At 47.6% G+C, this 15,576-nt stretch overlaps 1 protein-coding gene across 1 annotated transcript in view; it reads left to right on the top strand.

Annotated features, from left to right (window-relative positions):
• LOC147243630 (zinc finger SWIM domain-containing protein 6-like) overlaps window positions 1–15,336 on the top strand; it is a 34,661-nt gene extending 19,325 nt beyond the window's left edge. Inside the window, exons 2-14 of the mRNA XM_086187367.1 lie at window positions 816–1,172; window positions 2,108–2,256; window positions 2,335–2,485; window positions 4,941–5,120; window positions 5,529–5,705; window positions 5,817–5,963; window positions 6,159–6,305; window positions 7,208–7,453; window positions 8,362–8,497; window positions 9,735–9,892; window positions 11,314–11,477; window positions 11,743–11,824; window positions 12,828–15,336. Of these exons, the coding sequence (XP_086043493.1) occupies window positions 816–1,172; window positions 2,108–2,256; window positions 2,335–2,485; window positions 4,941–5,120; window positions 5,529–5,705; window positions 5,817–5,963; window positions 6,159–6,305; window positions 7,208–7,453; window positions 8,362–8,497; window positions 9,735–9,892; window positions 11,314–11,477; window positions 11,743–11,824; window positions 12,828–13,690 (2,957 nt within the window). The 3' untranslated portion in view covers window positions 13,691–15,336. The remainder of the gene's footprint in view (window positions 1–815; window positions 1,173–2,107; window positions 2,257–2,334; window positions 2,486–4,940; window positions 5,121–5,528; window positions 5,706–5,816; window positions 5,964–6,158; window positions 6,306–7,207; window positions 7,454–8,361; window positions 8,498–9,734; window positions 9,893–11,313; window positions 11,478–11,742; window positions 11,825–12,827) is intronic.
• The last annotated feature ends 240 nt before the right edge of the window (window positions 15,337–15,576 follow it).

Here is a 15,576-nt window from a genome sequence, read left to right as displayed (position 1 = left end):
TTGTGTTGTGGTCGGTGTCAGAACTGAAATTCTGAACTGTTTAAAGGTGAGCTTTTCCTCTCTCCCCCCGCCCCCCGAATTCTGATGTCATTTCCTGATGTTTTAGGTCAGTCAGAGTGATTGTCGTGGTTATCAGCGTACACGCTTCTCGGGTTGCTTGAGGACGTGACATCACTATCACATCTGATTCAGAGTGCGTTAGTCAGAGGTGTGTTTTTCTTTCTAACCTGCTGCATGGGTTCCTTTTGTGTAGTGAAACGGCACAAAGACGCGGCGCCGCACATGCAGTGCAGGTTGCCATTTATTTCTACTCTGAACCCCAGGTTTCACTTGCTGTTACTCACTTCTGTATCTGTCAGGGTTTTCTGATCATGGTTGGTATCTTCCCCCTCCTCCCCCTCCTCCCCCTCCTCCCCCTCCTCCCCCTCCTCACATTCAACAGCATTTGCATCCAGGTTTATTTTCCTATCAGAGTCCCACATACCTCTGCTTCAAGCAATGTGAGTGTGAGACTTCTCACCCTCCCCGTAACACTCGGAGGCCTGTAGGTTTTCACGTGGGAGCGCCGCGGGTTCACTATTCAATAATAACGCCTCTCTGAACACGGATTGCGAGGAGGCGTTCAGGTGAAGGTAAGCACCGCGCTTGTTGTGGAAGGGAAATGAGAAGGATTGAGAATATTTGCCTGCTCCTGGTCCCCTCCTGCCCCTCCTCTCACCAGCTCTTTCCTTCCCCACCTGGTAAAAATCTGCTCGTTGTGTTGGTGCTCATCAGGGTCATGTGACTGACGGGTATTCTTCTTGTTTCTCGTGCAGGTTTTCACCTCAGCGGAACGGTAAGGGAACCTGCCACGTCCTCAGAACCGGAGCTGGTCTGCAATGTGAGCGTCAGCTTCGACCGCTGCAAAATCACAGCTGTGACATGCAGCTGCGGCAACAAGGACATCTTCTACTGCGCCCACGTCGTGGCGCTCTCGCTTTACCGGGTACGGAAGCCAGAGCAGGTCAAACTACGGCTGCCCATCTCAGAGACTCTATTCCAGATGAACAGAGACCAACTGCAGAAGTTTGTTCAGTACCTGATCACGGTGCACCACACGGAGGTGCTGCCAACGGCACAGAAACTGGCCGACGAAATTCTGTCGCAGAACTCTGAGATCAACCAGGTTCACGGTGAGTACAGGAAGTGGATGGATGATTTCACCTGGAGAACTGGCAGAACCTGCTGCTTCCACACGCGGCACAGGCTCAGCTAAACAGAAACAAGGGAAGGCTGGTACTTGTGCTAGATTTGCTTGGGTGGCCGCCCAGCTGGAGGCGATCGTCTTCCAGACAGGAAAAACAAGCTGCAGGAGCAGGGACAGGAGCAGGGACACGTGTTGGTACGGCGTCCTTTGAGGGGACGTTCACCGGCGCAGTGTCGTCCCACAGCCCCGACCCCCAACTGAGCCAAAAACAAATCTAACCCCGAATCTTAAAAACAATCGGAGCCTTCAAACTGGCCTCTGAGGGTGAACGCCAAGTCCTGGTGCTCTCTGAGCGTCCTCACCAAACTCAGCCGTAAACCGTCACACTCCTGTTTAAGGAGGAGGAGGTCACCCCTCTGCACAGGTGGCAGCGGCAGCCATTTTATTGTGGTTCAGAGAAATCTTCTAGTATTCTTAAAAGCAAGTCATGCTTTCTGTGTCCGCTGGGGTCCAACACCTGCGGCCCCACAGATACACAAATACAGTTTCTCAGGTACATGCAGTAAATGTTCTACTTTAATGATGTACTATAGTCTAATTACTGCATACACGGAAGGATAATACTCGTGTGAATACGGTTCTCTTTTCATAGTTTTGGGAGCGTGGCCCCATGGATCGAATCCTCTCAGTGACACGTCTCATGCATTGTTGCAGCTTTAGCAGATTTTGATGCTATTGATCAGTGTTTGTTTAACCAGCGCAGCAGTCGCGCATTCATGCTAATGCAGCAGGAGCTGAACTGTGTGCTGATGCAGCATATTTGTGTCCAGTCTTCCCTGAGTTGAGTTGTCTGATACTTAATTGAGAACTAGTAAGCCGGCACCCACAAACACGTCTGCCGATGTCCTCTACTGGGTGCAGGAGCGCCAGATCCAACAGCCGGGGCCAGCGTAGACGATGAGAACTGCTGGCACCTGGATGAGGAGCAAGTTCAGGAGCAGGTCAAACTCTTTCTCTCCCAGGGAGGGTACCACGGCTCGGGGAAGCAGCTTAACCTTCTGTTCAGCAAGGTAACCATCCACCTCTATCATCCATGGTCTCAATTCTCTGCTCTGCAGAATTTAACCACAATGCTCCTGTGTCTGCAGGTGAGAGAGATGCTGAAGATGAGGGACTCCAACGGGGCTCGCATGTTAACGCTGATCACAGACCAGTTCATGGGCGACCCCAGACTGGCACTGTGGAGGCAGCAGGGGACCACCATGACTGACAAGTACAGGCAGCTGTGGGATGAACTAGGTACTGTCTCTTGAAGCCGCATGGTAAAAGACTTTCAAACAAACTACAGTTGAGGGCGAAAATTGTCACAAATAGCTTCAAACAGCCCGCTGGAGGTCAGCTTCAAAAAGAGTGTCTAACAGAGGAGGCTAATATGCATCCGGCTGTGCTAAGGGGTGGCTAACACAAGCTAAAATACTCTTAGCATTAAAGGCTAAAGCACTTGGCTAACAGCCAGCCAACACAGGGTAAAATGCTTCAAGGCCTGATGGCTAACAGACATTAAAAATCACCTAGTAGCGCTAACAGACAGATAAAAGATGCTAAACACTGCTAACGGTGGCTAACGGATGGCTACTATATTGTCAACACGCTGGTTTCACAGCTAACTGGGACTGGTGGTAGTTGGTTATTTCGAGGAAATGACGGTGAATATTTTACCTGCTTGCTGACAGGAATATTTCGCCGCATATTTCGGCTTTATCCACCTTCGTGATGGGATCTCAGCCTTCAGACCCGGGACCTGTAACTGTTCAGGGCCGCGCCTGCTGCCGGCTCAGCACCGGGACGTGCCGAGGTGGACATTTTGTCTCTGCGTATTTATTCTATATACAAAATTTTTAAAAAAGAGGCAACTTTAGGAAAAAAAATAACAAAAGCTGAAACAACCAAATGATCAAAAGAAAATATTGCAACTACTGTTCTAGCTTCATAATTGCAATTTTCTTCTTGTTGAATTTTTATTTTTTTTTCAGGTGATACAAATCATTCAAAGATGGTTTTCAGCCAGACTAGACAGACAATTCATGTTTCAAAGGAAAGGGCAGACACGTGAATGAAAATAAAAGCTCTCTAAAGAGAGCAGGAGAAGCACGATTCCCGTCGGCCGGCCGACGCCTGCGAGCTGGCGTTGGGTTTCTCTGTTTTTGTGTGAGGTCACTGTTACAAATGACTTGTGTTTAATTGCTCGTGATGATCGGTTAAAATTAAATGAGCCGTGACTTGTGTCGTGTGTCATGTGGCACGTGAATTTTTAGTGTTTCTTTTCATGTACGGTAAAAACTGCTCATCGACTGTTTCCTTTCCTGGATTCCCTGCCTTCTTTTTTTTCCCATTTTCTCCGTGTAAACGTTTCTGACTGAGCGATTCTTACGCTACGTTTCGTCACCGGCGTCTGACACCATTCCATCGCTCCGTGTTTTTTTTTCTTCTTCTGCCTCCTCCTCCTCTTCTTCTTCTTCTCCCTCCCCTCCTCTCCTCCTTGTTGTCCTTGGCTCAGCCCTAACAAAGAGACGGAGGATAAAGCCTCCCTCCTCCTCCTCCTGTCCCCTCCCCCCACCTCCAGCCTTCCTCACCTCTCCCTCCGTCTTCCCTTTATTCCTCACTTCACCTCCTCTCTTTTCTTCTCCTGTTTCATTTTGTCATCTGTCATCCTTTATTTATCCCCCTTTCATTGTCCATTGCCCCCCCCCCCGGCTTGGTTGCTTTTCCTCCTCCAATCTGCTCCTCTTGTGTTGGGCAACAAAGCTGCTAATTTCAGACCACAACTACATGACAAGGTTCCTCACGTGGTAGCAAAGCGCTGGGACATGTCAGGTGTTACACCCCCCCCATGATGAGCGTCTCACAAACCCTCACGATGAGCAGATTTGCTCTCTAAAAACTGTTTGCATGCATTTTTTTGTGTTGAAAATTAATATTCACATTTTTTTTTAGCTGTTTTTCATGAGCGTCATTATTTGATGAAGGTTTTTCTTTGGATAAATGTTTCTGTTCACTCACCCGTCGAGGCTTTGCGGATGGGACCGGGGACCGGGACCGGGGACTCGGGACGTACGATTCCAGTCGTTTTTAGAACCGGCTGGCGCTCGTCTGACACTTGTGTCCAGCCAGTTTTGCTCAAGTCTCTCCTTTGCTTTCAGTGGAGAGACTATCAACTTGTCACTCAAAAATTTTGTGTGTGACGGTCCTACATTCTTATCCTCATTTACATTATTACTGCAAAAAAAAAAATACCGTGTCGTGTTATGATGTAGTATTACATTTTTACCACCCTCCTCTTGAAACAAACTTGTCTTTTTCTTCCTGTTTCCAAGCTAAAAATCTCATTATTTCAAGGTTGGCTTGAAACTCCCTCTTGCCAAAGCCGCTGCGTTTTCCCCACCGTTGCTGGCGTCGCATGTTAAAGATAAAACGGTCGTCTTACGAGTGACTCGCCTTCACATCGATGTTTTCTTTCAAATTCAGAAACTGCAATTAAGTATTTTAAGTCCTCTTTTTTGATTTGCTTCCGAAGGTCTTTTCTTCCCCTCGAATGATGAGGAAATCAGCACTGATGCTGCAGATACAGGCTCATTATGGCACTGATTCCTCCTCACCTCTCCTGGCTGTTTTGTTTTTTCTGTGGTAAATGGCTTCCGCCCCACCGCTGCAGGGCAGGAGAGTAATTTGTCTGTAACTGTAAATGTGTGTTCAGGGGCCCTGTGGATGTGCATCGTGCTGAACCCCCACTGCAAACCTGAGCAGAAGGGCTTCTGGCTGGGACAGCTTCGCAGGTGGAACAGCGTGGACGTGTGCCCCTTGGAGGACGGTAACCATGGCAGCGAGCTGACCAATCTGACCAACGCTCTGCCCCAGGGTCCTCCTGGCAACCCAGGTGAGATGATACCCAGTCAGAGCAGATTTCCTCTCCTGCATCGCATCTTCACGGTCCTGCTGCTGCCGTACCGCTGTCGAGGCTTCCTCCTCCACCCTCCCCCTCTCTTTTAATCAAGCCTCCTTCCTTCAATCTCTCTGCCTTCCAGCCTTATTACCGTTTTAGTGTGGCTAATAGAATGAGCCTAATAATACCGTTCTGCCCTTTATTCCTGCGTGTGCGCCCACTAAATCAGAGAAATGCATTCCTGTTAGGTGGTAATAAAGATGTTTGGAAGGAGGAGACGGGCGGTGTTATTGCTGCTGCTGTCTGGTCTTTAACGTCCCCACTTTGTGTTGATGACATTTCCACTTTTCGCTCTGACGTGGGTTCATAGCCACCTGACGTGTGCGTTCACCCCCCTCGCAGATTCACTGACTCGGCCTCATCGGACGGTGTTCACACGAGCCATCGAGGCCTGCGACTTACACTGGCAGGACCCCCACCTGCAGCACATCATCACCGAGGACCACTACACCAACTACTGTTACCATGACAACCTCGACAGCTCCCTTTTTGACGCCCGAGGGTGGCCCCTGTGGCACGGTGAGTGAGCAGTGACGCGGCGTTGGAGGGGAGGGGGAGGGAAAAAAATGAAATTAATAAGAGAAGCGAAGGGAGAAATTGAAATGTCTCTTCCTCTTGTGTCTCTGGTAGAGCACGTCCCCACCGCCTGTGCCCGGGTAGATGCCCTCAGGTCTCATGGTTACCCCAAGGAGGCGCTCCGACTGGCCATCGCCATCGTCAACACGCTGCGAAGGCAACAGCAGAAACAGCTGGACTTCTTCCGCACCCACAAAAAAGGTCATTATTTTCGCCCTCTACCTTTTTGCTCTTTGCCGTCCAGTCACTGTTGAGGGATTTTTAAGGGCATCGTCAAACGGCTTCTGGTTGATTTCACCTTTATGACTTTTAGAAACCTGCACGTAAAGTTTCCTTGGAACCGCCTGTCCTCTCTCCTCCCATTGGATTGTTAACATCCTGCGTTTGTTCCTGCAGAGCTGCTGCACAAGGGCATGACATCAGTCACCAACCTGGAGGGCTGGGTGGGACACCCTCTGGACCCCATCGGCACGCTCTTCAGCACCCTGATGGAGACGGGGCGGGGCGGCGAGGACGGGGCCACGGTCCTGCTCGACTTCTCAGGTACAAACCTGGTGTTGACAGACCGAGAACCAGCGCCACAAGATTCAAGTGAGCCTCAGCTCACGTTACGTGATGACCCGCTCCGGACACGCCCACTTTACTGCTGCGTCCTGCCAGTGTCATCACCTTTCTGTCCTATTTCACACCTCCCGATGCAGCTTTTAGGCGCTCTCACAGTACCACTTCACCTGGACTTAAAACACTATACTTTTGTTGCAGTATTTCCGTGCAATGCTACCTCGACCCCAGTGAATTTCAAGGGGAAATAGTGTGTATTACTACATCTAAAATCTTTATGAGAAAAATAATCAGCGGCTGTAAAATCGACACTTCTCCAGAGTGCGTGTTCAACATCGGCTGTGCAGTGATTGCGTGTTCCTGTCAGAGCTTCAGGCCGGTGATTACACAGACGAGCTGATTGGCCTCCAGTCATCCTCCAATAACAGCTCATGAATAAGAAATGCAGCAGGAAAAACACTCCAATTAAAATGCATTAATTATGCAGGGAGCCCAGCTAGACAAATTTCACATACAGTAGCCAGAGGACGGTCCCAGCTCTCCCAGTTCCTCCTCTCCAGTAGGTGAATTGATAGTCGATGTGTTGAAGCTGCTGCGTGGAAGAAGTTGTGAAAGTTTTCAATTAGAGCCTCCAGCTCTCTGCTACTTCTGTGTTTGTGTGCTCACTGGGGACGGTCAACCCTCTGGGATGAACTGTGAGGTCTGCCAAGACATCATTAAGCCATTAAAAGACATGATTACCATCCTCACTCTGAAAAAGAATGGCGAGATGAGCAAATAGATCAATAAGTTTATCAATACCCGGCTCGATCTGCAGCCCAAAGGGACCGTTTTCCTCCCGAGTCGTCTCTCACCCTGCCGTCTCCCTCCGCTTCCCCCTGCAGGTAGGAGGACGGAGCATCCTGCCTTCCCAGCACAGCACTTCCTGGAAGACGGGGAATCGTTCATGTCGCTGGCCGTAGAGACGGCGCTGATCGGTTTGGGGCAGCAGAGAGTGATGCCAGACGGCCTGTACGCCCAGGAGAAGGTGTGTCGCAACGAAGAGCAGCTATTGGCCAAGCTCCAGGAAGTGGAGTTAGATGACACGCTGGTGAAAATCTTCTGCAAGCAAGCGGTTATCCTGCTCGAGGGTTAGTGAGACCGTCCGACAAGTCTGATGTTGTCTTTGTGGTTCACGCTGATCACCTGACTACATGAGCATTATGGCTCTCCAGTCACGCACTCAGGCGCGAGAGAACTGAGTGATGACCAAAGCCAGACTTTTGTGATCCGCTCACTTCACATCTTCCGCCATCCTGGGGTTGACGTTTATTATTTTTGACTGAAATTTCTCTTGGATGGATCATAAAATGGACTGAAATTTGGTGAAAATGGAAACCGTGTCCTTTTCTGGATGGATGATTCATTTTTAAATTTGTAAATCCTGTTTTGTTTTTTTGTTTTTTTCAGATGATTTACAAGCGTTCGCTGTTTTGTGCTAATCAGCATGCTAACATACTGAACAGCACAAAAAGATGCTAAACATTAACGTTCAACCCAAGTGATTGCTATGCACAGCTAATCGACATGCGGAACCACGATGCGTAAAATGATGAGTCTTAGCATGTACCTGCTAAACGTTGATACGCTAGCCGTGTTGTGAGCATGTGGCCATGTTCAGATTAGCATTTGACTCAGAGCCTAGCGGTGTGTCGCTGCAGCTTATCAACATGCTAGCAAACTAAACTAGGGCGGTGGGCAGAGCGTCGGCAGTAGAGCCTGAGAGAGCTGCTGGTTGAATGTAATCTGTGATAGATGTCTTTGGTCTTGCCTCTGCATGTGAATCTGTGTGGGACTGACTTTTCCCACATGAACTACGATGCCAAAGTCTCAGATCTGAGGTGAAGACAGCAAAACCTCTGCAGGCCTCTGTCGGTTGATTTATTGCTGAGTCACTGTTCAAATTCAGACACGCTGCTCTGGACGCTGTGGCTGAGTTGTTAACGTTCTCTTTGTTCCGTGAGCATCTTCTGACTGTGTTTGTCCGTGTTCCCTTCAGCTGGTCCTTACAGTGGTCTCGGGGAGCTCCTCTACAGAGAAAGCGTCCCCATGCACACATTTGCCAAGTATCTCTTCACCTCCCTGCTACCTCATGACGCTGAACTGGCGTATAAAATTGCACTGAGGGCCATGAGGTGAGTCGCTCCGTCCTCATTTTGAAGGTTTTTTTTTTGTTTGTTTTTTTGCCTTTCTGTGGGTCTGCGAGGAACTTGATGAGGAGGAGGAAGAGAACTCAAACGAGGGCTGGGAGACAGAACGAGACAGGAAGTTACGGCTCTGCCTGGAAATAAGCGGTCGCCTGTGTGTGGCGCAGACAGAGAGAGACACCAGGAAGGCAGATTTAGGAGCTATCTGGGGCACTGTTTAATGACAAAACCTCCTTTTGCTGGAATATTCACTAAATAATTCAACACGACTGAAAACGAGTTTGATAAAATGTGTGAATAATAAATACATGCTGTTAGTTTTCTCCCGGACCGCCACTGAAGCTTTAATTCCTATCGCCCAAATTAAACCCCTTTGATTTTTATGATATGTAAATCTTCATATTTTTTTTATGTGAACCTTGAATTTTAAAGGAGGAATATTGAACTGCTAGCGTGGCGGCGTACGTGTTGTGGTAGAAGAGGAGCGTTTGGGGTTAAATGGAACTGAGTTGTTATTTTTAAACTCATCCAAGCTGGAGGCGAAGATCCACCTGAGGTCAAGGGTGCCGACATGCCAGCGGAACGATCGATCGATTCTATAAGCGGAACGTTGCTCTCAGATTGTTCGCCTTCATGAGACGACGCTCAAAGTCAGGATTCTCAAAGTGGGGTCTGGGGTCCACCAGTATGACCGTGATGTTGATGCATTTAATGATTGAGAGCTGTGGTTCTCTCTTCATCTGAGAAACAAATGTTTTGTTTGTTTGTGCCGTCGTCGCTGATTTTTGGTCATCTACTGGCAGTCAACAGTCTCAGCAAACATCCCTTAGCTTCTCGCTAAGTTTATGGTAATTTTCCTGCTAATTCTCATGTAGCTTCTTGCTTAATATTAATTAGGTTTTTGAAGACTTTTCAGAGGATTTCCTGATAAATTTCATTGGCTTCTTTATCATTCTCCTTCAGCTCGTTTATCAGTCATTTTCAGATGCCTACTTGCTAATTTGCTCATGGAATTTTTCCCTCAAGTTTGAAAGAAATCGATTGCGATGAGCCGTCAGAATAATCAGCCAGAAACATTTGAATTTCGCAAGCAGTTACATTTTTATCATTTTTAAATCACTCAGCCCAAATACATCCAGATGTGTTTCCCTTCAGACGAGGGAGAGATGAGAGATCGGATCTTGTTCTTGTAAAGAACTAATAAAGGTTTGTTCTGTGGGCTCAGGCTGCCGGTCCTGGAGTCCACGGTGGGTTCTGGAGACTTGTCTCGGCCTCATCACATTGTGTCAGTGGTGCCCAACCGCTACCCTCGCTGGTTCACTCTCAGCCACATCGAGTCCCAACAGTGTGAACTGGCCTCCACCATGCTCACTGCTGCTAAAGGTACACACACACACACACACACACACAATTCTGAAAAGAGCTTTACCATGGAAAGTTGCATTTGTACAGCGCTGCCTGTTTTTAATGAAAATGTTTTAATTTTAACGAGATCCTTCTCTTCCAATTCATCCCGACGTGGCCATTAAGTACAACCTCCCCGTTTCAACCTCAGGCTTCCCGAGTGTTCCGATGTTACCGGCGTAGCTTTCTCCTCATTGTTCAGTCTCCACTCTCTTCAGCGGCGTCCCGTCGAACGCGTCACTGCATTTACCGTGATACCTCGGGAATGCCTCGGAGGAATCTCCTCCAAATTAGCACAAACGTCCACTCGGGCTCAAGGGTGGACAGAAATACCCGGGGCGGTCAAAGGTTGAGGTCACTGTGACAGGTACGCACATGTAGATGTGTTTGGCAGCTGATGCTGAAGGAGGGGCCACAGGGAGTTTCAATACTCAATATGGGATGTGGTCAGGGCAGGTGTGAGAACGCCGTTCACGTCAGATATGGCGTAGGTGGAAGGAAGCGCACGTTATTGATTCCTTTCATGAAACTTCAACATGACGTTAAAACAGCGAGGCGTCGTCCACGTCCTGTGTTGTGATGCAGAAGCTTCTTCGGACGACTTTAACCTGCGTCGCTGTTGAGTCTGTGTCGGTGTGTGAGACATCCAGCCGTCAGAGGCTCCTCCTCCCAGCCCTGCCATCACCAGTGACGACCTCCCGCTGCAGCTTCTCAGGCCGCACAGGCTCCTAAATTTACAGGCTAAAATCAATACACCGCCTAATGCCGAGAATCATGCGAGCCCCTCCCCCCGCGTAGACCAGACCCTGAACACCGGTCCCACCAGATTTACTTGCAGTTTTAAATTGAATAAGAACATATCTCTGAGAACTCAACTTCATCTCAATGTCCCACATTAGAAGTCCTGCAGTGCAGTGTTTAGTGGAACAAAAATACAGCAAGCAGGGACCGACTGGGATTAATTATGGAAACATCTTTGTTAATAAAGAGACACTGAGCCGCGTTGAAATGAAGGAGGAATAAATCAGGTAATTTCTCTCATTAAAAGTTCTCTTCATCCACCCTTGAATTGTTTTTCCGCTCTGATTTTCTCTCTCTAGAAGGCTCTTGTTAAAAAGAAAGAGGTTTTTCATTTTGAGAGGATGTGAAGCGGCAGTGATACTCACACGTTTACATTTTAGGCAGGAGACGTTAATGGTTTCCATATTGGATTTTCAAATGACTAAATTACATTACAAGCAAGCAATAAAGAGTCAACAATTATGTCAAAATGATGCAGAGAGAAAATAAGTACCAGACAAACACTGAGAGAAAAAATACCTGGATGTTTCCTGAAGGTTGAAATGACTTTGCCGCTCAGTTTGTTTGTTTTTTTGTTTGTTTGTTTGTTGTGTTGCCAGGTGACGCTCGTAAGCTCGAAACAGTATTAGAGTCCATCCAGAAGAACATCCACTCCTCATCCCATATCTTCAAACTGGCCCAGGATGCCTTCAAAATCGCCACTCTGATGGACAGCCTGCCGGACATCACGCTGCTCAAGGTGTCGCTGGAGCTGGGCCTCCAGGTGAGACAGCACGCCACACCTGAATGCCCGACCCAGAATACATCTAAACCCCCGAAAAAACAAGTCCCAGCCATCAACAGCCTTGAAAAAACATGGCATCTTTGCAAAAGGAAATGATGGACATGTTTATAAAGCAGGGAGGAAGGTTCTGATCCCACGTGGTGACAGATTCTCAGAGCTGCCAATCACCCGCGCGAATGCTGGTGTGAACGCAGCCAGAGACACATTTCCCATCATGCATCAGCTAATCACGTGTTTCTCACAGGTGATGAGAATGACCCTGTCGACATTAAACTGGCGGAGAAGAGAGATGGTGCGATGGCTGGTCACATGCGCAACTGAAGTTGGTGAGTTCAGTTATTGAGACCTTAGTTACTGTTGCTAGGTGCCTGTCCGCACACCTCATGGATTAAGTGGATGGATTACCTCAGATTTAAACTGGGAATTCTGGAATCTGCCAGCTTCAACAGCAGGTAGACGTGAAAGGAGTTTCCTACGCTGGTTATTTGCTTTCTGGTTGGCTAGTTAATGATTGATAAGCTCGCTGATCGATTCAACCGCCATTACAGATTCCTTCAACACTGGCTAGTCACACTAGTCGAGTTTGGACAGGAAGCTGGATTGAGAGGGGTGGGGCTCAGTGGGGGAAACCCTCCACCCAGAAGACCTCTGGTGAATGTGATGAAATGACAAGGAGTCCCTGTTTCTGAGCGCTTGAATGGCTTCATTGAGAACATGGCAGCTGTTGATGTAGAGTGAGGTGGAGTCACAAAATGTCAGAGAATTTTAAATAAAATGTCCAAGAAGAAAGTGTAAAAGCTTGGACTGGTGATGGGTTGGAAATCTTTCGGTGAAGCTGTAACTCTGAGTAATAAGATGTTGCAACTGGAGTCCTGGTGGCATTCTGTTTATAAATGCTGTTTTGGATATTGTATAAGTTGGTCAAACAGAGGTTTATGTTGACAATAAAAGTTCTAAAGAGTGCCAGTTAATTGTAACAAGGACAGCAGGGCAACCTAATGTGTAAAATATTGAGATAAAGTCGTAAATATCTGAAAAGAAAGGGAATAGCATCACAAGACCGTCTTTTTGTTTGTTTTAAATTGGGCCGCACATACATTTTTTGTTTAGCTTCTTGTTCTAAAACAGCTGAACCTCGTTGTTTCCCTGCATGCAACCATCCAAAGGAGCAAATGTGAGGCAGGCGAGATGTGCTGCTGTTGTTATCGTTTTGCGTGGATATTTCTGGACAAAAGTAAATGGAAGCATGTAAAATGAAAAACAGGAGGACCCAGGATGGAGCCTTGTGGAACACCTAAATCTTTACTCCTCTCTCTCTCTGTCTCTCAGGTGTGTTTGCGCTGGATAGCATCATGCAGAGCTGGTTCACCCTCTTCACCCCCACTGAAGCCACCAGCGTGGTGGCGAGCACAGTCATGTCCAACAGCACCATCGTCCGCCTGAATCTGGACTGCCATCAACAGGAGAACCTGGCCAACTCCGCCCGCACCCTGGCCCTGCAGTGTGCCATGAAGGACCCTCAAAACTGTGCCCTGTCAGCTCTGACCCTCTGTGAGAAGGACCACATTGCCTTCGAGACAGCCTATCAGATTGTACTGGATGCAGCCGCCACAGGAATGAACTACACACAGCTGTTTACGATAGCGCGCTACATGGAGCACCGCGGCTATCCGATGAGGGCGTATAAACTGGCAACGTTAGCCATGACTCACCTGAACCTCAGCTACAACCAGGACACACACCCGGCCATCAACGACGTCCTCTGGGCGTGTGCTCTCGCCCACTCGCTGGGCAAAAATGAACTCGCGGCTGTCATCCCCCTGGTGGTGAAGAGCGTTAAGTGTGCCACCGTTTTGTCAGACATTTTGCGGCGGTGCACCTTAACGACACCTGGGATAGTGGCGCTCCACAGTCGCAGGAACTCTGGGAAGCTGATGTCTCTGGACAAAGCTCCACTCAGGCAGCTACTGGACGCTACGATCGGGGCCTACATCAACACAACGCACTCTCGGCTGACTCACATCAGCCCACGCCACTACAGCGAGTTCATCGAGTTCCTCAGTAAAGCCAGGGAGACGTTCCTCATGGCGCACGATGGACACATCCAGTTCACCCAGTTCATAGACAACCTGAAACAGATCTACAAGGGCAAAAAGAAACTCATGATGCTCGTTCGAGAGAGATTTGGATGATCTGAAGACCAAATCGCCATTTTTACTTGAGTCTCCTTTTTTATCCTTTCTAACTTGAAGTGAAAATCATCCTAAAACAGCATTCATGCAAGTCTTATTCCTGCGATTTGGGACTGCTGGGTGTTCCTTCAGACTGTGACATGGAAAGATCCCAACCAGGGTCTGGGAATCGACCTTTTCATTGTGTTGCACCAAGCACAGAAACTTGGTTGAGTGGATAATTTAGTGTTGAACAAACTTTTCTGATTCACAGCCCAAGCTGATGGAATGGGGTGTGAACATTTAGATTAACGCTTCACCTGGCGAACACGACGAGTCTGAAGACTGTAAGACAGAAGCAGAACCTGCTTTTGGTGTGTTTGAAACCACAAAGTTTGCAGAACGGTGAATTCATGTGTTTCCCTTTATATGTCTGAAAGAGAGGGAGTTTTACACTGAGTAGAATAAACTGTATTGTCCCGTGGCAAAATGTCCACCTTGCACTCCCCACCACCCCCCAACCCCAGCCCACCCCCCCCACACCCTCAGCTAACGTTCACAGCCTCAAAGAGAAGACAAACGGCTTTAAACCAAATGGAGCAACTCCATCTGAAGTGAGAAGTACCTCTACCTAAGGATCCAGCTTTACTCGTCGCCCCAGTCCACGCCCAGCTACGGAACCCACATCTGTTTGTTTTGGCGTTTCTTCTTTTACCGACACATTCGTCACAAACTACTCGTGGAAACTTGTCAATAAACATTCTCAGGGATTTCTCTTTAAAAAAAACAAACAAACAAACAAAAAACAGACAAAACTGAAAAAAGAGAAAAGCATTTTATTGTCCATGTATATATGAAAGTATATGTCTGAATATTGAAAAAAAAATCTGTATATGTTAACTAATTTATGACAGAATATTCTATGTAAGGCACAATACTTGAAACTGCAGTACTTGGTTTTTGAAACAAGAAAAAAAAAAACATATCAGAAGGATTTCAAATATTCGCCTTGCATGGCACCGGGGCCCTGTGGCCGGGGGCCGGGGGCCAGGGGCCTGGTTTGACTCCACAGACATCACGGCCAGCTGAAAGACAGGAAATGGGCATGCAAATGCTGTTGTGTCCTGAACACAGAAGTGTATTGAGGATTGTAGAAGAGCAGCGACATCATACTGTGCGTCACCACCCTCCTGCTCTGACATTTCCAGGACAGAACGTCGCTCTATACTCTCTAGGTCTTGACTGTTCCACTGTTTTCGTTGGTATTCTTTTGGTTTTTCTCTCTAAAAATCCTCACACAAGAACAGCCTTCTTTCTTGCCTTGTCTTAATGCTTTAAAATAACCAAATGGGAGTTCTAACTACCAAACTCGTTTTCATAAGCCTACCAACATTGGTTACGACCTGTAGTGTCTTTCATTTCTAGCTCTGTGTTCTGTGCTTGAAAAGCTCGTTCCATCGGTTCTTCAGTGTCGTCTCTTGTCGTTAGCGCCTCGGTTTTCAAACTCTTATTTATTAGGTAAATGATTGTACGACCATGTCAACATGCTCATGAAGTCAAAACTAAGATTTGATACACTGATCGATTTATTTATGTAACTAAATCACTGTTTTATAAACTTGTTTATGAATCAACATTTTGTTTTGATTAAATTAGTTTTTTGAAAGGAAAAATTCTGTCTTTCTTATGAGCCCTGCTGTCTTAGCGAGCTAACAGCCATTTTGCGGGAGCGCTAATGCCATACACGTGACTCCTGTTCCTTCAGGTTGAGCTAACGGTTTAGCAAATACGTTGTTTTTTTTACTGTCTATTGGTCTTGCAGTTGCTGGTCAACGAGGAAGTGATGAAATGACTGGATAGTTTCAGCCTGGCGGAGCATTCCAGCCCTGAGGAACATGGCCGGCGTA

The sequence above is a fragment of the Aulostomus chinensis genome, chromosome 19 (assembly GCF_037954235.1).
Source record: "Aulostomus chinensis isolate RoL2024-O1b breed Wild chromosome 19, RoL_Achi_v1.0, whole genome shotgun sequence".
Lineage (NCBI taxonomy): Eukaryota > Metazoa > Chordata > Actinopteri > Syngnathiformes > Aulostomidae > Aulostomus > Aulostomus chinensis.
Note: the sequence above shows the minus strand (reverse complement) of the source record. Positions and strands in the feature narration are given on the sequence as shown.